The 26,255-nt window shown below is 43.5% G+C and overlaps 1 protein-coding gene and 1 long non-coding RNA gene across 2 annotated transcripts in view; one reads left to right on the forward strand and one right to left on the reverse strand.

Annotated features, from left to right (window-relative positions):
* The window catches only part of LOC311134319 (E3 ubiquitin-protein ligase rnf213-alpha-like), a 72,664-nt gene that overhangs the window by 16,716 nt on the left and 29,693 nt on the right, over positions 1-26,255 (forward strand). The window contains 17 exon segments of the mRNA XM_084167964.1: positions 370-425; positions 650-809; positions 8,950-9,090; positions 9,239-9,337; positions 9,415-9,537; positions 9,870-10,059; positions 12,939-13,112; positions 15,194-15,346; positions 15,477-16,096; positions 16,199-16,358; positions 16,496-16,713; positions 16,967-17,104; positions 17,342-17,503; positions 20,211-21,507; positions 21,794-21,978; positions 22,068-22,223; positions 22,610-26,212. Coding sequence (XP_084024090.1) covers positions 370-425; positions 650-809; positions 8,950-9,090; positions 9,239-9,337; positions 9,415-9,537; positions 9,870-10,059; positions 12,939-13,112; positions 15,194-15,346; positions 15,477-16,096; positions 16,199-16,358; positions 16,496-16,713; positions 16,967-17,104; positions 17,342-17,503; positions 20,211-21,507; positions 21,794-21,978; positions 22,068-22,223; positions 22,610-26,212 — 7,635 coding nt within the window.
* Positions 2,000-3,454, reverse strand: LOC311134320. The gene is made up of 2 exons (XR_014613673.1): positions 2,606-3,454; positions 2,000-2,425 (listed from the first exon to the last, which is right to left on the reverse strand). It is a non-coding gene; the product is annotated as an uncharacterized lncRNA (long non-coding RNA).

Below are 26,255 nucleotides of genomic sequence, written 5' to 3' on the forward strand. Positions count from 1 at the left end.
CTTTATTTAACTAAATATGTGACTTCTGAAGGTAATTGGTTGCACTTGATCTTATTTAGGGAATTCATAGCAAAGGGGGTGAATACATATGCACGCACCACCTTTCCGTTATTTATTTTTTTGACTTTTTTGAAACAAGTTATTTTTTTCATTTCACTTCACCAATTTGGACTATTTTGTGTATGTCCATTACATGAAATCCAAATAAAAATCAATTTAAATTACAGGTTGTAATGCAACAAAATAGGAAACACGCCAAGGGGGATGAATACTTTTGCAAGGCGCTGTATTTGTGTGTGTTTACATTGTTATTTGCAAAAATCATTAATGCCGTTCTGTCATACCTTCCGCCATTCTTTTTACTGACAGGCTGTGAATGATTTGTTGTCACATCTCTTCAGCAAAGTTAAGGAACAACGGCACAGGTAACACCTGTCTCAAACAAACACAATATTTAGAGTTGTTCTCAATTCCATCTGAATAGATATCAGTTCAGCAAAGGAATTCAAATTGAAATACATGAAGTGATAATTGTCTGTTATTTACCACAAGGATTAGACAGACTAGTCTTGCAGCTCCTCACCATGACAAGTTTCAAGGTTGACATAAAATGCTTGTTCACCATCACTAACCACCATGTTGTTTTCAGCCATGATGACAGATATGGGGACTTTTGCCTTAAAGCAGCTGTGAGGCTTCTGGAGACCATTTGTAAGAATATGAAAAATGATTTGGACCATGGGATTCCTTTGGTTTGCCTGGATCTTATCAGTGTGATTGCAGAAACGGCTGGTGTCTCCCATCTCCAGGTATATCCGAAAACAACCATGAATTCAATCTTTGCTCTTTGCTCTAAAAATAAAAAAATATGTTTACGTTTTAATAATCTCATAACAACTCAGAATAATTAAGAAAAGAGTAGGCAGATGAATAATGAAGAAAAGAGTAGGCAGATGAATAATGAAGAAAAGAGTAGGCAGATGAATAATGAAGAAAAGAGTAGGCAGATGAATAATGAAGAAAAGAGTAGGCAGATGAATAATGAAGCTCATGATCTTTACTCCAGGTGGACATACAGTGATACAAACTGATGTACAGTTGAAGTCGGAAGTTGACATACACCTTAGCCAAATACATTTAAACTCAGTTTTTCATAATTCTTGACATTTAATCCTATAAGTTGGGTGAATTTTGGCCCATTCCTCCTGACAGAGCTGGTGTAACTGAGCCAGGTTTGTAGGCCTCCTTGCCCGCACACACTTTTTCAGTTCTGCCCAGAAATGTTCTATAGGATTGAGGTCAGGGCTTTGTGATGGCCACTCCAATACCTTGACTTTGTTGTCCTTAAGCCATTTTGCCACAACTTTGGAAGTATGCTTGGGGTCATTGTCCATTTGGAAGACCCATTTGCGACCAAGCTTTAACTTCCTGACTGATGTCTTGAGATGTTGCTTCAATATATCCACATAATTTTCCTTCCTCATGATTCCATCTATTTTGTGAATTGCACCAGTCCCTCCTGCAGCAAAGCACCCCCACAGCATGATGCTGCCACCCCCGTGCTTTACGGTTGGGATGGTGTTCTTCGGTTTGCAAGTCATCCCCTTTTTCCTCCGATGGTCATTATGGCCAAACAGTTCTATTTTTGTTTCATCAGACCAGAGGACATTTCTCCAAAAAGTACGATCTTTGTCCCCATGTGCAGTTGCAAACCGTAGTCTGGCTTTTTTATGGCGGTTTTGGAGCAGTGGCATCTTCCTTGCTGAGCGGCCTTTCAGGTTATGTCGATATAGGACTCGTTTTACTTTGGATATAGATACTTTTGTACCTGTTTCCTCCAGCATCTTCACAAGGTCCTTTGCTGCCGTTTTACAGCCCTCTAACCAACCCTCTAACCCAGGGGTCCCCAAACTTTTTCCTGTGAGGGCCACATAACTTTTCTCTTCTCTGATGGGGGGCCGGTGTCAGTTTGTAACAGAAAAAGTGTGACGATCGTAGGGGAGCTTAAAAAATTTATTGTTTTCCAGAAAGCCACACATAACCAAATAACCCTTTCCAGGTTCTTTACAGAAAAAAAGTCAGGAAACAAATAATAACACTATTAATGAAATAAATAATAACTAAATAACCCTCTCTGAGTTCTTCACAGAAAAAACAGGAAATAAATAACACTATTTATGAAATAAATAATAACTAAATAACTCTCTCTGGGTTCTTCATAGAAAAAAAAGCCATGGAACATTAACTTTCTGTTGTGCCATGCACAATCTTAACAGATAAAAGTTCAGCTCAGTTGTCAGAGCAGAATCTCTCTGACACATATGAGCAGTCTCTTAAAGTTCTTGTGTTCCTTCCTTATAATCCTTTTGTAGGTTCCAGTAGGCTTGTAGACACCGCTGTTTGCAGCTCTCTCTCATCAACTTCCCTGTGAAAACCACAAAGGAAGCAGGTTGAGAAACTGAACTAAGTGATACAGCACCTACACAGCACAATACATTTCACTACCAGTATGGTTGTAAAGATGGATTTTATCCCAGTAGATTTTATTATGATTATATTTGTTTATGCTCAGAATGACTCATTCAAGTCAGAAAAGTGAGCTTACCTATGTATGTTCATCAGTGTGAACTGTGGGCCTGCATCTGGCTGGTGAGAAGTTGAATATCAGGTTCCATTCTAGTTACAGCCAGTCTCAAGCACTGATGCAAATGTTCATCTGTCAATCTTGATCTCATCGGAGTTTTCAGCAGTTTCATGCGAGAAAAGGTTTTCTCGCAGATATACGTGCTGCCAAAAACTGTGGACATTTTCATTGCGTGTTTTTTGATGTTTGGATATGTGTCGTTTGGGAGGGCGGCATAGAAGTCAATGAGACTGTTGGGCTTGAATGCGTCTTTCAGAACATCACAGTTCTGTAACTCAGCCAACTCAAACTGATATGAAGGCTGGGCTTCATCAATGTCGGCAACAAAGGGGTTCTGAAAAAGACGGATTTCTTTTGCATGAACATGTAGTTCACTGAATCGCACACCGAACTCCGCCTTCAGCATTTCCAGTGCTTCCACGCACTTTTCAGCTGGGAACGGGACCGCTGGGTTCTCTGTCGACAGGTTTTGGGTAGCAGGAAGATGGACGAAGTTGCGCTTTTTCACTTGTTCCAAAAGCAGCGCTAATTTCACCTCAAATGCTTTTATGTGTGAATACATGTCGCAAATGAGTTTCCCCTCGCCTTGTAGCTGCAAGTTAAGGCTGTTAAGTATTTCTGTCACGTCTGTTAAAAATGCGAGGTGCCATTTCCATTCTGGGTCGATCAGCTCTGGGACCGTTTTGTCTTTTAAATGAAGAAATGCGTTAATTTCGGGTAGCAGCTCGTAAAAACGCCTCAAAACTCTGCCCCGGCTCAGCCATCGGACCTCTGTGTAGTACAGCACATCTCCGTGCGTAGACTCCAGTTCAGACAGGAATTATTGGAACTGCCTGTGTTTAAGTCCCTTTGCTCTGATGAAGTTTATGCACGACACCACAACCTTCATTACAGAATCCCACGTCAACACTTTGCAGCACAGTGCTTGCTGGTGAATTAGGCAGTGGACTCGTAGCGGGGCGGTGAGACCCCTTTTTTCCAACTCCCGGTTCATGCGTCCTATTAGACCGCGAGTTTCGCCCACCATGCTAGGAGCCCCGTCAGTCGTGATGCTAGCTAGCTTTGACCAGTCCAGGTCCAACTTCTCCATGGTTTGGCACACTTTGTCAAAAATATCCTCTCCCGTTGTAGTCCCTTTGAGACTTTGGAGGGCTGCCAGCTCCTCGCATATCTCAAAGTTTGCGCTAACTTCACGAATAAAAATGAGCAGTTGCGCTGTGTCTTGCACGTCCGTGCTCTCATCCAGTGCTAATGAAAAAAGGTCAAATTCTTTCGTCTTCTGCTGCAGCTGGGCATATACATTACTCCCGATTTCTTCAACGCGTCTGGTGATTGTACTCGCCGACAGACTTACGGCATTAAATGCATCTTTCTTCTCGGGACACACCTCCTCCGCGACAGCATCCATACATTTCTTAACAAACTCTCCGTCAGTGAAAGGCTTACCGCTGCTTGCTATCAGTTTAGCAACCCGAAAGCTGGCCCGAACGGATGCCTGGTTCAGCTGAGCTTGGCGTACAAATGTATTCTGCTGAGATAGTAGTCCACTTTTTAGCTTTGAGAGTTTGTCTGCTCGTATTTGGCCTTGCAAGCTATCGTACTTGTCTTTGTGACGGGATTCATAGTGTCGGCGAAGATTGTATTCTTTGAATACCGCCACCGTCTCTTGACAGATGAGACAAACAGCCTTTTCTTTGCATTGAACAAAAAAATAATCGTTTGTCCACTGCAGGTTAAATACCCTGCATTCTGAATCAATTTTTCTCTTACCTAACCTTTTCGCCATTATTCCGTTCTCTCTTTGACAGGGCCGGGCCTAGGATTTTTTTTCTGGAGGCCAAATAGGAAAAAAATCCGATAGCGTCTCTGGTATTGTTCAGAGGGCCGGGCCAAATGTGCTGACGGGCCGTATTCGGCCCGCGGGCCGTAGTTTGGTGACCACTGCTCTAACCAATTGTACTATTATGTGTGTTTTTCCGCGTTATTTGTAATTTATTTTGTACATAATGTTTCTGCCATCGTCTCTTATAACCAAAAAGAGCTTCTGGATATCAGGACAGCGATTACTCACCTCGCATTGGACGAAGATTTTTTCTTCAACGAGGCGGCCGCGAAGGATATCATACAGACACCCGACAAGGCCCAAATCCCCGTCATTCGCGTGAGGAAGAGACGGAGATATCGCGGACGCAGATCCGGGTGCCTTGTAAGGATCCGACGGCGAGCGAGTAAACTGCCTCTTCCATCAATCCTATTAGCCAACGTTCAAGCTTTTGAGAATAAAATGGACGATTTAAGATTACGGTTATCCTACCAACGGGACATTCAAAACTGTAATATCTTATGTTTCACGGAGTCGTGGCTGAACGACAACAATGATAACATTCAGCTAGCAGGCTATACGCTACATCGGCAGGACAGAACGGCTGACTCTGGTAAGACAAGGGGTGGCGGTCTGTGTATATTTGTAAACAACAGCTGGTGCACAAAATCAAATACTAAGGAAGTCTCGAGGTTTTGCTCGCCTGAGGTAGAGTATCTTATGATAAGCTGTAGACAACACTATTTACCAAGAGAGTTTTCATCTATATTTTTCATAGCTGTCTATTTACCACCACAAACCAATGCTGGCATTAAGATTGCACTGAATGAGTTGTACAAGGCCATTAATCAACAGGAAAACGCTCATCCAGATGCAGCGCTCCTAGTGGCCGGGGACTTTAATGCAGGGAAACTTAAATCCGTTCTACCTAATTTCTACCAGCATGTTAAATGTGCAACCAGGGGGAAAAAAACTCTAGACCACCTTTACTCCACACACAGAGACGCATACAAAGCTCTCCCTCGCCCTCCATTTGGCAAATCTGACCATAACTCTATCCTCCTTATTCCTGCTTATAAGCAAAAACTGAAGCAGGAAGCACCAGTGATTCGGTTAATAAAAAAGTGGTCAGATGACGCAGATGCTAAGCTACAGGACTGTTTTGCTAGCACAGACTGGAACATGTTCCGGGATTCTTCAGACAGCATTGAGGAGTACACCACATCAGTCACTGGCTTCATCAATAAGTGCATCGATGATGTCGTCCCCACAGTGACCGTACGTACATACCCCAACCAGAAGCCATGGATTACAGGAAACATCCGCACTGAGCTAAAGGGTAGAGCTGCCGCTTTCAAGGAACGGGACTCTAACCCGGACGCTTATAAGAAATCCCGCTATGACCGCCGACAAACCATCAAACAGGCAAAGAGTCAATACAGGTCTAAGATTGAATCATACTACACTGGCTCTGACGCTTGTCGGATGTGGCAGGGCTTGAAAACTATTACAGACTACAAAGGGAAGCACAGCCGCGAGCTGCCCAGTGACACAAGCCTACCAGACGAGCTAAACCACTTCTATGCTCGCTTCGAGGCAAGCAACACTGAAGCATGCATGAGAGCACCAGCTGTTCCGGATGACTATGTGATCACGCTCTCCGTAGCCGATGTGAGTAAGACTTTTAAGCAGGTCAACATTCACAAGGCCGCAGGGCCAGACGGATTACCAGGACGTGTACTCCGAGCATGTGCTGACCAACTGGCAAGTGTCTTCACTGACATTTTCAACATGTCCCTGACTGAGTCTGTAATACCAACATGTTTCAAGCAGACCACCATAGTCCCCGTGCCCAAGAACTCTAAGATAACCTGCCTAAATGACTACCGACCCGTAGCACTGACGTCTGTAGCCATGAAGTGCTTTGAAAGACTGGTCATGGCTCACATCAACAGCATAATCCCAGAAACCCTAGACCCACTCCAATTTGCATACCGCCCCAACAGATCCACAGATGATGCAATCTCTATCGCACTCCACACTGCCCTTTCCCACCTGGACAAGAGGAACACCTACGTGAGAATGCTATTCATTGACTACAGCTCAGCATTCAACACCATAGTGCCCTCTAAGCTCATCACTAAGCTAAGGATCCTGGGACTAAACACCTCCCTCTGCAACTGGATCCTGGACTTCCTGACGGGCCGCCCCCAGGTGGTAAGGGTAGGTAACAACACATCTGCCACACTGATCCTCAACACGGGGGCCCCTCAGGGGTGCGTGCTCAGTCCCCTCCTGTACTCTCTGTTCACCCATGACTGCATGGCCAGGCACGACTCCAACACCATCATTAAGTTTGCCGACGACACAACAGTGGTAGGCCTGATCACCGACAACGATGAGACAGCCTATAGGGAGGAGGTCAGAGATCTGGCCGTGTGGTGCCAGGACAACAACCTCTCCCTCAACGTGACCAAGACAAAGGAGATGATTGTGGACTACAGGAAAAAAAAAAAGAGGACTGAGCACGCCCCCATTCTCATCGACGGGGCTGTAGTGGAACAGGTTGAGAGCTTCAAGTTCCTTGGTGTCCACATCACCAACAAACTATCATGGTCCAAACACACCAAGACAGTCGTGAAGAGGGCACGACAAAGCCTATTCCCCCTCAGGAGACTAAAAAGATTTGGCATGGGTCCTCAGATCCTCAAAAAATTCTACAGCTGCACCATCGAGAGCATCCTGACTGGTTGCATCACCGCCTGGTATGGCAACTGCTTGCCCTCTGACCGCAAGGCACTACAGAGGGTAGTGCGTACGGCCCAGTACATCACTGGGGCAAAGCTTCCTGCCATCCAGGACCTCTATACCAGGCGGTGTCAGAGGAAGGCCCTCAAAATTGTCAAAGACTCCAGCCACCCTAGTCATAGACTGTTCTCTCTGCTACCGCACGGCAAGCGGTACCGGAGTGCCAAGTCTAGGTCCAAAAGACTTCTCAACAGCTTCTACCCCCAAGCCATAAGACTCCTGAACAGCTAATCATGGCTACCCGGACTATTTGCACTGCCCCCCCACCCCATCCTTTTTACACTGCTGCTACTCTGTTAAGTATTTATGCATAGTCACTTTAACTCTACCCACATGTACATATTACCTCAACTACCTCAACTAGCCGGTGCCCCCGCACATTGACTCTGCAACGGTACCCCCCTGTATATATAGCCTCCCTACTGTCACTTTATTTTACTTCTGCTCTTTTTTTCTCAACACTTTTTTTGTTGTTGTTTTATTCTTACTTTTTTTGTTTAAAATAAATGCACTGTTGGTTAAGGGCTGTAAGTAAGCATTTCACTGTAATGTCTGCACCTGTTGTATTCGGCGCATGTGACCAATAACATTTGATTTGATTTGATTTGATTTGTTCTGGGATTGATTTGCACTTTTCGCACCAAAGTATGTTCATCTCTAGGAGACAGAACGTGTGTCCTTCCTGAGCGGTATGACGGCTGCGTGGTCCCATGGTGTTTATACTTGCGTACTATTGTTTGTACAGATGAACGTGGTACCTTCAGGCGTTTGGAAATTGCTCCCAAGGATTAACCAGACTTGTGGAGGTCTACAGTTTTTTTTTTCACTTCACAAAATAGATGGCATCATGAGGAAGGAAAATTATGTGGATATATTGAAGCAACATCTCAAGACATCAGTCAGGAAGTTAAATGGGTCTTGGCTGATTTCTTTTGATTTTCCCATGATGTCAAGCAAAGAGGCACTGAGTTTGAAGGTAGGCCTTGAAATACATCCACAGGTACACCTCCAATTAACTCAAAAATATGTCAGTTAGCCTATCAGAAGCTTCTAAAGCCATGACATCATTTTCTGGATTTTTCCAAGCGGTTTAAAGGCACAGTCAACTTAGTGTATATAAACTTCTGACACACTGGAATTGTGATACAGTGAATTATAAGTGATATGATCTGTCTGTAAACAATTGTTGGAAAAATTACTTGTGTCATGCACAAAGTAGATGTCCTAACCGACTTGCCAAAACTATAGTTTGTTAACAAGAAATTTGTGGAGTGGTTGAAAAACGATTTTTAATGACTCCAACCTAAGTGTATATAAACTTCCGACTTCAACTGTAAATCTCAAAATGTGCTGCACATATAAAAAAATATATTCAATATTGTGCAATAAATGGTAAACAAGATGGCCTTGCTTGAAATGATAATAAGCATTTCATGTTGTATATCTCTAAAACCCCATACATAACTTGAATTCTTTAGGTTTTTTAGAAGGAAAGAATCAACATGGTGGTTCTTAAAGCAAAGATTGTCAGAATTTATTTTCAATACAGTCTGGCTTAGCATTACAAGGCCGATTAAATGTTAAGCCAGGCTGAACTGAATTGTAATATAAAGAGTGATTTGTCCAAGAGATGAATATTTGATGAGTCTGAATATTTTTGTTATGAATTACTTAGGAAGTGACAAATAACCTTTTGGAAAACACGAAGTTACAGGAGACCATTACCATCATGAAGGAATGGCTGCGAATCACATTCAAGAACAAATTGGTGAAAGATCTCAATTACATTGATTTTGCATCCATGTATGAGACTAAGGTAAGAGTTTTTGTTTGACCTAATTAAATAATTGATATTAAAAAAATATTATATTTGTATTATTATTATTGCAGAACAGTTTCTAATTTGGAATTCTAGTGTTTGATAAAAGGAAAACTTGAAGTATGGTGAAAACCTTTTCCTGTAGGTCTGGAACAAGCTGATCTCACTTAAAATTGGTTCAGAAGAATTCACCCAATACTGGAGAAATGCATTCTTGAATGATTTTGAAGGAAAACTCAAACAGGTGAGATACATCTACAAGGTCATCAATTTAAAAAATATGTATGTACATCATTCATTCATATTTTGTATGGCCATCAGGAAACGTCCATGCATCAAATTGAAATATACATCAATAAGATAGAGGAAGTGAGCGGGACGCTGCCATTCTTGAAGAACTCCTTGGAGAAATGCGCTTTGGAAGCAGTCACAGTCATTTGTCAGGCAAGATGAATAACATCACTATTTTGAAAACGCTCTCTAGTAGAAATGAAAGTTCCAATTTAAATCTGGAAATGTACATTTACGTCATTTAGTAGACGCTCTTATCCAGAGCGACTTTTAAATGAGCAATTAGGGTTAAGTGCCTTGCTCAAGGTCACATCGCCAGATGTTTTTTCCCACCTAGTCAGCTCGGGGATTTGAACCAGTGACCTTTTGGTTACTGGCCCAACGTTCTTAATTGTTAGGCTACCTTAATCGTTAGGCTGTGCATTGAGTTTGTGAGGAAGTAAAGTAATGCATTTTTATCTCCTATTTTCATTTGACATGATCAGGGGAGCTCTCAGGAGGCTCTATTTGAACGGTTGAAAAAACTTGACTTTAGCAAGTTTCAGAGGCTATTGTCTTCTATTGTGATGAAGTCCTGGCCCCAAACTGCCAACGGAGAATACCTGGAAGGGGAGGAGTGTGTAGTGGAACATCTTCTCAACTGGTCCATGGCCAAAAGTGTCTTTAGAGTCCAAGGTGAATTTTCTCAAGAAATTCCACTGCTCTAACCATTTCCACAACAAATTCCACATACAATCAAGGCTATCATTGGGTGGGAATTTTCACCACATTTGTTTCTAGAAAAATTTATATAAACTCAGCAAAAAAAGAAACGTTCTCTCACTGTCAACTGTGTTTATTTTCTGCAAACTTAACATGTGTAAATATTTGTATGAACATAACAAGATTCAACAACTGAGACATAAACTGAACAAGTTCCACAGACATGTGACTAACACAAATGGAATAATGTGTCACTGAACAAAGGGGGGGTCAAAATCAAAAGTAACAGTCAGTATCTGGTGTGGCCACCAGCTGCATTAAGTACTGCAGTGCATCTCCTCCTCATGGACTACACCAGATTTGCCAGTTCTTGCTGTGAGATGTTACCCCACTCTTCCACCAAGGCACCTGCAAGTTCCCGGACATTTCTGGGGGGAATGGCCCTAGCCCTCACCCTCCGATCCAACAGGTCCCAGGCGTGCTCAATGGGATTGAGAACACTGACATTCCTGTCTTGCAGGAAATCACGCACAGAACGAGCAGTATGGCTGGTTGCATTGTCATGCTGGAGGGAGGGTCATGTCAGGATGAGCCTGCAGGAAGGGTACCGCATGAGGGAGGAGGATGTCTTCCCTGTAACACACAGCATTGAGATTGCCTGCAATGACAACAAGCTCAGTCAGATGATGCTGTGACACACCGCCCCAGACCATGACGGACCCTCCACCTCCAAATCGATCCCGCTCCAGAGTACAGGCCTCGGTGTAACGCTCATTCCTTCGATAAACGCAAATCCGACCATCACCCCTGGTGAGACAAAACTGCGACTTGTCAGTGAAGAGCACCTTTTGCCAGTCCTGTCTGGTCCAGCGACGGTGGGTTTGTGCCAATAGTTGCCGGTGATGTCTGGTGAGGACCTGCTTTACAACAGGCGTACAAGCCCTCAGTCCAGCCTCTCTTGGCCTATTGCGGACAGTCTGAGCACTGATGGTGGGATTGTGCGTTCCTGGTGTAACTCAGGCAGTTGTTGTTGCCATCCTGTACCTGTTCCGCAGGTGTGATGTTCAGATGTACCGATCCTGTGCAGGTGTGTTACACGTGGTCTGCCACTGTGAGGATGATCAGCTGTCCGTCCTGTCTCCCTGTAGCGCTGTCTTAGGCGTCTCACAGTACGGACATTGCAATTTATTGCCCTGGCCACATCTGCAGTCCTCATGCCTCCTTGCAGCATGCCTAAGGCACGTTCACGCAGATGAGCAGGGACCCTGGGCATCTTTCTTTGGTGTTTTTCAGAGTCAGTAGAAAGGCCTCTTTAGTGTCCTAAGTTTGCATAACTGTGACCTTAATTGCCTACCGTCTGTAAGCTGTTAGTGTCTTAACGACCTGTTCCACAGGTGCATGTTCATTAATTGTTTATGGTTCATTGAACAAGCATGGGAAACAGTGTTTAAACCCTTTACCATGAAGATCTGTGAAGTTATTTGGATTTTTACGAATTATCTTTGAAAGACAGGGTCCTGAAAAAGGGAAGTTTCTTTTTTTGCTGAGTTTACAATGGCTATTAAATGTATAACTGTCACTTCCAAATGTTCCTTGAGAGCTACGCTATACAATATATACAAAAGTATGTGGACACCGCTTCAAATAAGTGGATTCAGCTATTTCAGCCACACCCGTTGCTGACAGGTGTATAAAATCAAGCACACAGCCATGCAATCTCCATAGACAAACATTGGCTGTAGAATGGCCATACTGAAGAGCTCAGTGACTTTCAACGTGGCACCGTCATAGGATGCCACCTTTCCACCAAGTCAGTTTGTAAAATGTCTGCCCTGCTAGAGCTGGCCCGGTCAACTGTAAGTGCTGTTATTGTGAAATGGAAACATCTAGGAGCAACAACGGCTCAGCCGCGAAGTGGTAGGCCACACAAGCTCACAGAACGGGACTGCTGAGTGCTATAGCCCGTAAAAATCGTCTGTCCGCGGTTGCAACACTCACTACCGAGTCCCAAACTGCCTCTGGAAGCAACGTCAGCACAATAACTGTTCGTTGGAAGCTTCATGAAATGGGTTTCCATGGCCGAGCAGCCGCACACAAGCCTAAGAGTGCCGCCATTGGATTCTGGAGCAGTGGAAATGCATTCTCTGGAGTGATGAGTCACGCTTCACCATCTGGCAGTCCGACGGACGAATCTGGGTTTGGCAGATGCCAGGAGAACGTTACCTGCCCCAATGCATAGTGCCAACGGTAAAGTTTGGTGGAGGAGGAGTAATGGTCTGGGGCTGTTTTTCATGGTTCGACTAGGCCCCTTAGTTCCAGTGAAGGGAAATCTTAACGCTACAGCATACAATGACATTCTAGGCGATTCTGTTCTTCTAACTTTGTGGCACCAGTTTTGGGAAGGCCCTTTCCTGTTTCAGCATGACAATGCCCCCGTGCACAAAGTGAGGTCCATACAGAAATGGTTTGTCGAGATCAGTGTGGAAGAACTTGACTGGCCTACACAGAGCCCTGACCTCAACCCCATCGAACACATTTGGGATGAATTGGAACGCCAACTGAGAGCCAGGCCTAATCGCCCAACATCAGTGCCCGACTTCACTAATGCTCTTGTGGATTAATGGAAGCAAGTCCCCGCAGCAATGTTCCAGCATCTAGTGGAAAGCCTTCCCAGAAGAGTGGAGGCTGTTATAGCAGCAAATGGGGGACCAACTCCACATTAATGGCCATGATTTTGGAATGAGATGGTTGACGAGCATGTGTCCACATACTTTTGGCAATGTAGTGTATTTACATTTGAGTGCATTTTTCCAAATGTCCACTTAAACCCACTAACTATGTTTTTATTACAGGTGGAAATCTGAAAATGATTGACCATTTGACGGACGACGCTAAAGAGCGGATGGTTGTGGCAAGATCTGCGTTCAGTTCTGTCTCAGATAAAGTAATCAACGGCAACATCCAGATGAAGACTCTCAGTAAAGTCCTCTCAAAGAAAACAACATTCATTGAGCTTTTGAAGATAGGTGATTGTCAGAGAAATATACAAAATTAAGACATTTAAGTAAATATTGCTTTACTCCCACTGTAGTAGCCAGGAGAGCCTCCCCAGATTGATAGTTAAATTAAATCCAATAAAGAGTTAATCTACTGGGTCATTGGGAGGTTGGTTCTGTTAAAGGTCCAAATACAGGCAAAATATTCATAGTATTATGAAACAGACTTTTCCAAAATGTTGGTCTTGGTTTGGTTTCAGGTCTTCATCACTTCACCTTACATCAAAATAAGTCCCCCAAAGGACTTTGCGGCAACTCTTGCATGTACAGTGCATTCGGAAAGTATTCAGAGCCCTTGACTTTTTCCACATTTTGTTACGTTACAGCCTTATTCTAAAATTGATTAAAAAATCTCATAAATCTACACACAATACCCCATAATGACAAAGCGAAAACAGGTTTTTAAAATGTTTGCAAATGTATTAGAAATTAAAACAGAAATACCTTGTTTACATAAGTATTCAGACCCTTTGCTATGAGACTCGAAATTGAGCTCAGGTGCATCCTGTTTCCATTGATCATCCTTGAGATGTTTCTACAACTTGATTGGAGTCCACCTGTGGTAAATTAAATTGATTGGACATGATTTGGAAAGGCACACACCTGTCTATATAAGATCTCACAGTTGACAGTGCATGTCAGAGCAAAAACAAAGCCATGAGGTCAAAGGGATTGTCCGTAGAGCTCCGAGACAAGATTGTGTCGAGGCACAGATCTGGGGAAGGGTATCAAAAAATGTCTGCAGCATTGAATGTCCCCAAGAACACAGTGGCCTCCATCATTCTTAAATGGAAGAAGTTTGGAACCACCAAGACACTTCCTAGAGCTGGCCGCCAGGCCAAACTGAGCAATCGGGGGAGAATGGCCTTGGTCAGGGAGGTGACCAAGAACCCGATGGTCACTCTGACAGAGAGCTCCTCTGTGGAGATGGGAGAACCTTCCAGAAGGACAACCATCTCTGCAGCACTCCACCAATCAGGCCTTTATTGTAGAGTGGCCAGACAGAAGCCACTCCTCAGTAAAAGGCACATGACAGCCCACTTGAAGTTTGCCAAAAGGCACCTAAAGGACTCTCACACCATGAGAAACAAGATTCTTTGGTCTGATGAAACCAAGATTGAACTCTTTGGCCTGAATGCCAAGTGTCATGTCTGCAGGAAACCTAGCACCATCCCTACGGTGAAGCATGGTGGTGGCAGCATCATGCTGTGAGGATGTTTTTCAGCGGCAGGGACTGGGAGACTAGTCAGGATCGAGGGAAAGATGAGCAGAGCAAAGTACAGAGAGATCCTTGATGAAAACCTGCTCCAGAGCACTCAGGACCTAAGACTAGGACAACGACCCTAAGCACACAGCCAAGACAACGCAGGAGTGGCTTCGGGACAAGTTTCTGAAAGTCCTTGAGTGGCCCAGCCAGAGCCCGGACCTGAACCCAATCGAACATCTCTGGAGAGACCTGAAAATAGCTGTGCAACTACGCTCCCCATCAAACCTGACAGAGCTTGAGAGGATCTGCAGAGAAGAATGGGAGAAACTCCCCAAATACAGGTGTGCCAAACTTGTAGCGTCATACCCAATAAGACTCAAGGCTGTAATCGCTGCAAAAGGTCCTTCAACAATGTACTGAGTAAAGGGTCTGAATACTTATGTAAATGTGATATTTCATTTTTTCATTTTTAATACATTTTTTATAATGTCTAAAAATCTGTTTTTGCTTTGTCATTATGGGGTATTGTGTGTAGATTGATGAGGGGAAAAAACAATGTAATCCATTTTAGAATAAGGCTGTAACATAACAAAATGTGGACAAGTCAAGGGGTCTGAATACTTTCCGAATGCACTGTATTGCGGGCATGCTAGCAATGACAAAAGGGGACTTTTATTTAGATGTGAGGTTAAGTGGTTATTACTCAAAACCAAGACCAACACTTTGGAAAAGTCCAGATCTGAGAAGGGACTCCTGATTACACTTCAGTAGAACCACAATGAGGTCAAAGTATTGTCTTGAGTGTTTTGTAAAAATGTAGTTAAATTTTTTTTTTTTTTTACAGATGGCCTGTGTGAAGATGGTCGTTGTAAGGACGACACCACTATGAAAAGATTACTGAGATTTAGAGAAGAGGAAATGGAGGCTGTGTACAGTGACAAGAAGATGGTTGAGGGCCTAGTCATAGTTTGTCTCCGACTCCAGGAGCATCTGAAAGGTGAATTAAATTATATTTGATAACGGTATACATTAAAGCTTATGTTATTGGTAGTCTTTATAAAATATTTGTTAATGCATGATGTAACAGCCTTGGTCATGGTTCTCATTGATGTCATATTAATCCACAGTCGATGTGAAAGAGCTGGAGCTCAAAAACCAAGAGAACATAGATCAGATGACGCTGGATGAATTCATGGAAGTTCACAGACTTGACGGGCGCACCTCTGACGTAACTGGGGTGGTCACATACTTCAACTTCTGTAATGTCACCAGGCAGATGGCATTTGAACTAAATGCTATCAGGGAAAGCTTCATTTTTGCTATGTGCTTGGAGAATCAAGCCAAAAAACTTTCCCACAACCATATTGACACTGACGAGACAGAACAGCCTGAGAGGGAGATAGAAGTGTACACTCTCGATGTGATCCACAGAAAAATATTCCAGGGTTGCTACGACAATTACCAGAGGATCTATGAGAGTTTGAAATCTGGCACTTTATCATTGGAGGAGGTGGATAGGATCTTTGAAGCTTACAAAGACAAGTATGATGAGATGAAAAATGATCTGGAGATCATGTGCAGAATCAACTTGTCTGATGATCGAAGATGGATCAGGAGGCGGATTGAGCAGATCCAACAGTACCATGACCTTCATCTAGCATTGGATTCAGCCAAGGTCATTATGGATGTCAGAGAGACAATCTGTCCTAAAGGGGACTTCAAAGTGCTACAGAGTTTGCTGGATGTGGTGAGTTAGGAAAATTCTCAAAACAGTCCACATGTTCAATCTATGCATCTTTCCCATCATTAGGCTACTACTGTATATTTATATATATTACAATGTTTCCAGAGTAATGCAGACTTTAAGGAGAAGAGTCTGAATTACATTGATTACAATTTGATGGAGACTAAAAAGGTTCTTGAGGACATCACAGAACCTCGCAGACTGTGTCTTCAGGAGCTTGGCCTTTGGGGGAACTTTGTCAAATGGGTCAAAGAAGCTCTTGAAGGTGAGGTCGTACCAGAAGGAAATGCAAGACAGAAAGAGCAGCAACAGTAGTAGCCAACTAGTTAGTTTGCCATTACTAATTCAAACAATGTTTACATGGGAAAAAGGGGATAAATGTTTCATGTTTTGCCATTGCAGATATCAATGAGCTGAAAGTGTTTGTCGACCTGGCCTCCATCTCTGCTGGAGAGAACGACTTGGATGTGGACCGTGTAGCCTGTTTCCATGACGCTGTTCTTGGTTACTCCTCGATGCTGTATGGGTTACCACAAGATGCTGACTTTAATTCCTTCAAGGAGGCTTTGACAAAACTATGGAGGGCGCTTGGAAGTGACAGCAACATACCAAAAAAGCTGGTAAGATGTTCTGACAATTATGGCATATTTCATATTTGGGGAAAGCTTGTCAAACCAGAAAGACTAAGGCCACTATTTGATTAAATGCAGAGTGGATTTTCAGAAGTGTTTGATGTGCAGAGCAGCATTTACTGGCCTGAATACATACAAATCTAAATGATATAATCATTCACAATCTTAGCATGCCATTTGGTTTGGAACTTAAACTCATGTTTTAAACCACATTCTACTATTGTTTCCTCCCTGATTGCAGCGAGATACTGCACGCCATTTGGAGTGGCTGAAAACTGTGAAGGACAGCCATGGGTCTGTGGAACTCTCTTCTCTTTCTCTGGCCACATCTATCAACACAAGAGGCATATATATTATTAGTGCGCATAACCAGAAGAAGGTCTGTTCAATCATTTTTTTAAGTTTAAAAAAATGTTTTTTAGAGACAATTGAATGATTATTTTACATTAGTTTGTTTAAAGATCATAATTATGGAGTCAATGTCTATATTTGTACTCATACAATGTCTTCAATTTATATTTGCCATTGACAAATATCTGTGAGCACTCTCCTGAATACCTGCAGCGGTAAATTGACATATTGTGTATTGGATATTTTCTATTGTTTTCTCCTTTAGCTGAGCTTAGACACCGCTCTGAAGCTACAGATTCCAGAGCAGCAGGAGGAAGGTCAGATGCGTAACTACTCCTTAGAAGACCTGAGAGATCTGCAGAACAAACTCATGCTGATGTCTGGAAAGGGGGAGCAAAGCCAGAGTGAGGTGGATCACTTTACTGAGGTAAGGTGATTGGACACCAAGAGAACCATCACAAACCTGAAATGATCATTTACTGAAAATGTTTATTAAATTGATTATCATGCTACCACAGGCTCCTTACGACATGCGTTGACATATTAGAAAAAATATGGTTTTCTTTCAATTATTCATTTCGATATCTCACATGTCGGGATTCACTAGGATCACCTACTCTCGAAATAACCTATCAAAAGCATCTGATGGAGACAGACAGGTAGTGGCGAATGAGGTGAGCCCCTCACCTTCCTTAAAAGAGGCCATTCTCCCACCCTCTAGTTACTCTCGCTTCTCTTCCTCACGAAGAGCATTACTCTCATGCTCTCCTCAGATCGACTGGATCCCTGTTTTCCTGCTGAACTGCTCACAAGTGAACCGTGAAGGATATCGCTGTTGAGCGTAGGTCTTCAGACCTTGTCGAGAGGTTGAGTACTGACCTGAAAGGTTTTTTGTTTTGTGTAGAAAATATTTTTCTACTTCTCAGTTTATGTTGGTAGATAGCTTCATGGCTAGCTATTGAGACTCATCTCCTACCATTCTGATAGATTGGAAACTGTCAGAAAACACGGTTGTAATGTTAATCATTTGGTTGTTATTCCATTGGTTACCTCTAGGCAGATGCACCAGGGGCAGAGTGGCCCACAGTCATTGAATATGGCACTTTAAATGTTAGCGCAATCACTAGTAAAACCTTGTGAATGACCTCATTACTGGCCTCATTATCAATCAATCAATCAATTTTATTTTATATAGCCCTTCTTACATCAGCTAATATCTCGAAGTGCTGTACAGAAACCCAGCCTAAAACCCCAAACAGCTAGTAATGCAGGTGTAGAAGCACGGTGGCTAGGAAAAACTCCCTAGAAAGGCAAAACCTAGGAAGAAACCTAGAGAGGAACCAGGCTATGAGGGGTGGCCAGTCCTCTTCTGGCTGTGCCGGGTGGAGATTATAACAGAACCATGCCAAGATGTTCAAAAATGTTCATAAGTGACAAGCATGGTCAAATAATAATCAGGAATAAATCTCAGTTGGCTTTTCATAGCCGATCATTAGAGTTTAAAACAGCAGGTCTGGGACAGGTAGGGGTTCCATAACCGCAGGCAGAACAGTTTAAACTGGAATAGCAGCAAGGCCAGGCGGACTGGGGATAGCAAGGAGTCACCACGGCCGGTAGTCCCGACGTATGGTCCTAGGGCTCAGGTCTCTCAGTTGGCTTTTCATAGCCGATCATTTAGAGTTGAAAAAGTCATTACTAAGTTCATTGCATGTCTCTCACTGAAACATGGCTGTCTTCAGGCTGAAGTGCCGCTCTTATTGAAGCCTCCACCCCGGACTACAGCTTTTCATACTCTATCAGAAAAGGGAAAAATTGTGGGGGGACAGCCTCTATTTTTACTAATGCTCTCAGTCATTTCACGACTTTGGGTCTTTTGAGCATCATGCTATACTGTTTAAATGTCAGCAACCAGTGCTGGCCATAACCTGTAGGCCACCAAAGCACTGCCCTACTTTCTTTACTGATTTCTCTGAACTATTGTCTATATTCATGTTGACATAAAGACAGACTCGAAGGCCATCAAATTTCTGAATCTTTTGAGCTCTATGGACTTTATCCAACATGTTACTGGGCCCACCCATAACTGCGGCCATACTCTGGACCTGATTATTACCAAGGGGCTTTCTATTGACATTTGTGGCATATTTCAGAGATAAGATAACAAACATTAGGCTGTGTATCAGTCAAGCAAGACCTGATGAGAAGTTTGATGATATGTGCCCTAGCCTACCACGCAAAAGCACTATGGATTTATTTTCCCTGGTTGACACAGACATGGCCAGGAAAGTGATATCACAACTTAAGCCTTCTACCTGCCTTCTCGATCCTGTCCCCACCACCTTCTTCAAAATTGTTTTTAATTGCATATCTGAAGAAGTGCAAGCTATTGTTAATCACTCCCTGTTCACAGGCACTTTCTTCACTGCACAAAAAACTGCTATGGTCTGCTCACTTTAGTGACCGTGCTCACATGATAACTTTTTGTTCCCCCCCGAGTGCCTCCCTCCCTCAGGCTTTTCCTCGTTCCATTTTTACTGCGATTGGTTCATTCAGCTGGGCCACTGCCTGCTTCGTGAGTGAGCTCTTGACAACCCTCAGTTAATGAGGTTATGAGATTTTTTCCCCAATGGGTTGTTTCTGCACCTTCTTGGTGCGTACTCCCTAGGTTTCGGGACCTCTTAGGGTTGCTGATCTTGGGCCTACCCTAGCTTCGGAGAGCATGTCTTTGCGATATGGGAGTTGGCTATATCCCCAGATGTGAGATAATGAATAGTTGAAAGAGAACTTAAGGTTACTTGCATAACCCTGGTTCTCTGATATTATGAGTGATATATCACACCGCATTCCCCTGCTCACAAGAGTGCAAGGAAGAGAAGCATATTTGAGAATAACCTAAGGGCTGGAGAGTGGCTCCTTTTAAGGAAGGTGAGGGGCTCACCTCATTCGCACTCTACCTCTACCTGTCAGATGCTTTTGCTAGGTTCTTTGGAGAGTAGATGTTCCTAGCGAAACCCCACATGTGAGATATCTCACTCATAATATCAGAGAACCAGGGTTATGCAAGTAACCTTACGTTTTACGTACAGAAACTGAACTGAATTTTTAGACACCAAATTTCCATCTTATCTTCTCAGGTTTTTGACAGTGTCCAGAGGCTAGCTGTAGCATTTGTAGATCTTTATGCTGCTGGGAACCCACTTTTTAGGTGTTGGGAGGCCAAGATTCACTGCAATATGGAAAGTGACACTTGTATCATAATGGACTTCAACCTTGGCAACATCCTACGAAAGATCATGGTGGAGGGCAATGCAGTCGCACATCTTACAGACCTGTGCAGGAAGATAGAGATGTGTTTGGATGACTGGAACAGATTCATAGACAAACAGAGATCTCAGCACTATTACCTCAACTATTACACAGCAGAGCAGATAGTCTACCTTTGTAATGTTTTGACCGAGAAGAATCTGAACAAGAAATTGGAGGAAAAGGTCTTGATGATGCTCTCTTTCATCAAACCTGACTGCTCTGTGTCAGAAGTGTGGGAGACGTGGATGACTTTTCAGAACCACTCCATGAATACAGCTGGGCAAGAGGAAGACACCAGTTTTCAGACTTTTATTGACCTTCAAAGTGACATGGAAAACTTAGATTCCTCTTTTGCTGGTGAGAGAAAATGTGCCGTTGATGTTCTGCAGTGCGTTGTAGACCAGGCTGTAGGTTTACGAAAACTGGATCTGGTCTGGGATGCTTACATGAAAGACATGAGGAGCATTATCCAGTACTCTTTAGACATCAGAAGCCTAGGCAGTCTGCTAGAGGTGTTAGCCAACAAACAGAACCAGGAAGAAAACGAGGAAGAGGAACCCATGCTTTTAGAAACAAGTGAGAATACAGTCAGTAGAAAGCTCCCAAAAGGCTTCTTCACTGGTCAACCTAATCTCATAATCTGCCCACAAGATAAAATCTTGACTTCCAGCGTCTGCTTGTATATGACCAGTGATGATGAGCAGCTGCCTACCTACGATGAAGTCCTCCTGTGTACCCCTACCACGTCATATGAGCAGGTGGAGCTTTTCTTCAGACGATGTCTCACACCGGGCTACATGGGTGAGAAGATCTATACCCTGCTCTTCGCAGACCAGTTGAGCTATGAGGTGAGCTATGCAGTGGAGAAGTTCTTTCAGAAATTGAGTTCATGCTCTCGGAGCAGCTATAGGCTGGTGATCATCTGCAGCGCAGAAAGAGAGCACGCCTACATTCCCTCTGCCTTCAGTCACTTCAAACGAAACATTGTGCCTCAGGAGTCTCCTGAGAGGATACAGAAATACCTGTCCAGGCACTACACTGTCCCCTCACATCAGGCCAGTGCTGCGTCTGTGTTCAAAGGTAGACACTTTATTGGGATGGTGTCTTCCACGAGGGCTGGAGTTGGTGAGTTATACCTTATTGAGTTTTGTCACTTTACATAATGCTATGGTGCCTGATATGGGTTTTCAGTTGTAATCGTGGTACATAAGAATATAATTTTTTTAAGTGATTTTTTTATCAGACAATTATTTGATATTCAGTATTTTCAATTGCACGTGTTGAATTTCACGAACACTAATGCGTTCATACTCACAATACTACCATGAGTTTTCAAACATAAATTCTTCAATGCCCATACATTTGACCTAGGTCTTTGTAGAGCTGAATCAAATGTTTTATTTATCTGCAGGAAAATCTCTGTACATACAAAGGTTGTATGATAAACTGGAGGGAACCATGAGAAAAGGAACCACATTCCGCAAATGCATTCGCTTAGTTGAGCCCAAGGTTGATGAGCATATCATTCTTCAGTCCTTGTTTGACACACCAGAGAAGAAGGAACACAAAGTCTTTCATTTTGATGTCACATCCTCGGTAAGGATACTTGGTATTGTTAAGATATTGAAAATGTTGATGTTTTTCTGTTTCAGGTGCTTTATATGCTTGCTATTTATGTTATTCAGGTACAGAAAGGACTCCATGAATTTCTGTTCAAACTGTTCTTCCTGCGTTACCTGGCCGATTCGGATGGGCTGATGTGGAAATGCAGCAACAAGGACTTGTATGTCATCGAGACACTACAATCCACACATGAACTGCCCAGATCTGCCTCAAGAGCTGTAAGTGGCAATCTATTTGTATTTTGTCATGTCATGTGAAACGGTTGGATGTATACAGTTAAATGTCCGTACCAAACCACCAGTGGCTAGCGTGTTAACATTTTATTATAACTCGATAGTGAAGGGAATAGATCACCCAAATGACGAAATCACGTAATATTTTCTTTACCTTGAATGTAGTCTATGGGGTGAAGTCAACAACCCAAGATTTGGCTTTGTTTACTTAGATACTGCCACCTACGGCTAGCATTAGCATGGTTTTCACACAGCAGTTGTAGTATATCGTAAAACTAGTTATTATATACTTTTTGTGTTAGACGTCCCATTTGTGTTGTGTAGGTAGTGTTTGTCAAAATACTTAATATGGCATGTATTTGTCTGTGTAGGATCCGATTGGACACTTTCCTCTCTTTGAGGTGTTTCCTAAGGTCTTCTGCCGTCCCCCAAAAGAAGTTATGGGGTTGGAAATGAAAAATGGAGATGATCCAGAGCTGAAAAGTGAAGACCCACTCATGGATGACCAGTGTTTCAGGAGTGAGGCCTTTCAAAGACCATACCAGTATTTAACACGGTTCCACAGGGGTAAGAATCTTGACAGCTTCACCTACCAAAGAGTTGAAGGAACTCATGCAGAGTGTCTTCAAATGCTCTTCATCTACTGTGGCATAAGTGATCCGTCCTGGGCAGAGCTGAGGAACTTTGCCTGGTTCCTCAATCTTCAGTTGCTAGACTGTGAGACATCGGCCTTCTGCAACTTTCAGTTTATTGGAGACACTCTTAGGGGATTCAGAAACTTTGTGGTTGACTTCATGATCTTGATGGCCAAGGACTTTGCCACTCCATCTCTCTGCATCACTGACCAGAGCCATGAGAGGCAGCAGATGGACCTCAATGGACTCAACGAAAGGGATCTAGCCCCGTTCCTCATCCGAAAGAGATGGGAGTCAGAACCGCATCCATATATCTTCTTCAATGATGACCATGCATCCATGACCTTCATTGGATTTCACCTACGGGAGAACAAGCAGAATGGGGTTGATGCCATAAATCCATCAACAAATGTGGTGATCAAGAGAAACATTATGACCAGAAATCTGTACAATGGCCTCAGACTTCAAAGAGTTCCATTTAACATTGACTTTGACAAACTTTCTCGAGCAGATAAGATTGAGCGTCTATGTAGTGTGCTGGGGATCAAGTGGCCAACAGACCCTGATGAAACATATGAACTCACCACCGACAACATACTGAAGATGATGGCAATTCACATGAGGTTCAGGTGTGGCATTCCAGTCATCATAATGGGGGAGACTGGCTGTGGGAAGACGCGACTCATCAAGTTCCTGTGTGAGTTGAGAAGGAGTGGAGCACCCACCGAGAACATGAAACTGGTCAAAGTTCACGGAGGAACTACGTCTGACATGATCTGCACCAAAGTGCACGAGGCAGAGGCTGTTGCGGTTGCCAATAAGGAGAAACATGGTTTTGATTCTGTTCTTTTCTTTGATGAAGCTAATACCACGGAAGCTATAAGCAGCATTAAGGAGATCCTGTGTGACAACACTGTGCAAGGACAACAACTTGGCTCCCAAACTGGACTGCAGATCATTGCTGCATGCAACCCTTACAGGAAACACACAGATGAGATGATCAAGAGGCTGGAGAAAGCTGGTTTGGGTTACAGGGTCCGAGCTGAAGAGACTGAAGAAAGACTTGGATTAATCCCTCTTCGGCAGCTGGTGTATAGGGTCCAAGTGTTGCCTCCAAGCATGATCCCTCTGGTGTGGGACTTTGGGCAACTCAATGACCACACAGAGAAAATGTACATCCAGCAGATTGTGCAGAGAGTTGTGGAAAAAATTTCAATAAACCGAGTATCCATTAAGATGATCACTGATGTATTGTCGTCATCGCAGAGATTTATGCGACAGAGGAAAGACGAATGCAGCTTTGTCAGTCTCAGGGATGTGGAGCGCTGCATGCAAGTGTTTGTGTGGTTCTACAAGAACCACTCAATGTTTTCTGAAGAGTTAAGGGCATTCCTCCAGAAACAACCCCGGGAGGAGAGGAACAGGCGTGACCAGGTACGCACACCTGCTAGTGATCCAGTTGATTGGTCGCTGTTGATGGCTGTTGGTGTGTGTTATCAAGCCTGTTTAGAGACAAAAGGTGAGTACCAGAAAGAAATCTGCAAATTCCTTCCCCATGTCATCCCCCCAAAAATGAAGCAGGAAATCTCACTCATGCAGGATCTCCTCCTAAGTGGGGTCCCAATGGGAGAGACAATAGCAAGAAACAAGGCTTTGAAAGAGAATGTCTTCATGATGGTGATCTGCATTGAGCTACGAATCCCCCTGTTTTTGGTTGGCAAGCCTGGGAGCTCCAAGTCTCTGTCCAAAACTTTGGTTGCAGATGCCATGCAGGGCCAAGCTGCACATTCTGAGCTGTACAAAAGACTGAAACAGATTCATCTGGTGTCCTTTCAGTGCAGCCCTCACTCCACGCCAGAGGGAATCATCAACACATTCAAGCAATGTGCCCGTTTCCAAGAGAGCAAGAATTTGGAGGAGTACATCTCTGTTGTTGTGCTAGATGAGATCGGATTAGCAGAAGACTCCCCCAAAATGCCTCTGAAAACACTGCACCCCTTACTGGAGGAAGGCTGCATTGATGACAAGCCACTGCCCCATCAGAGGGTTGGATTCATTGGTATCTCCAATTGGGCCTTGGACCCTGCCAAGATGAACAGAGGCCTCTTTGTGTCCCATGGTGACCCAGACCAGAATGAGCTATTCGAAAGTGCGAAAGGCATATGCTCATCTGACAAGATGATTCTGGAGAAGGTTAAGCACCTCTTCAAACCTTTTGCCAAAGCATATATGAAGACTTGCAAGAAAGGCAAAGGGTTTTTCGGTTTACGTGATTACTACAGTCTGGTGAAGATGATGTTTGCCATCACCAAGGTCTCTAAGCAGAGCCCTGGTGTGGACCAAATCATTGGAGCAGTCCTGAGGAACTTCAGCGGAAGAGATGATGTGGATGCGGTGTGTATATTTACCAAAGAGCTGTGGGGCAAATCGAATCAACCCGATTTGGATGGGATCAGCACTATTGATCTGGTGAAACAAAACATAATTCCATTTTGCCAAGACGAGGAGTGCCGATACCTTCTTGTCCTCACCAAAAACTATGCCGCCCTCCAGATTCTCCAGCAGACATTCTTCTCAGACCAGAGCCATCCAGAGATCATCTTTGGTTCCAGCTTCCCAAAGGATCAAGAGTACACTCAGATCTGCAGAAATATCAACAGAGTGAAGATCTGCATGGAAACTGGCCAGACTGTTGTGCTTCTGAACCTTCAGAATCTGTACGAAAGTCTCTATGACGCTCTCAACCAATACTATGTTTCACTTGGAGGTCAGAAGTATGTTGATCTTGGATTGGGAACCCATCGTGTGAAGTGCAGAGTTCACAAAAACTTCAGGCTTATTGTCATTGAAGAGAAGGAGGTGGTCTACACACAGTTCCCAATTCCCTTGATAAACAGGCTGGAGAAGCACTACCTGGACATCAACACTGTTCTTAAGAATGACCAGAAGGAGATTGTCAAACAACTACAGGAATGGGTCAAAGTGTTTGTCTCCTTGAAAAGCCAGCAATCCAAGACAAACAGATATCTGCCAACGGATGTCTTCATTGGCTACCACTCAGACACATGCTCCTCTGTAGTCCTTCAAGTTACAGAGAAGATGAAAGATGAATCTGACATTTCTGACCCTCAAAGGAGAGTCCTGGATGAAGCCAAGTTCATCATGCTGAACTGTGCAACTCCAGATTCTGTCATTCGGCTGGATGGGACCAAATTGTCTGATGTTGAGACAGAGAAACTGACACAAATATATTTTGAAGAGCAGGAGCACAGATCCCTGGCTGACTTCATTGCCTCTCACACACGGCCGGAGGAATGGTGCCATGCCCACTTTACAGAGGTAATTCACTTGACTATTTTATCTATGAAGAATATGGATTGCA

The sequence above is a fragment of the Coregonus lavaretus genome (assembly GCF_964263955.1).
Source record: "Coregonus lavaretus genome assembly, chromosome: 8".
Lineage (NCBI taxonomy): Eukaryota > Metazoa > Chordata > Actinopteri > Salmoniformes > Salmonidae > Coregonus > Coregonus lavaretus.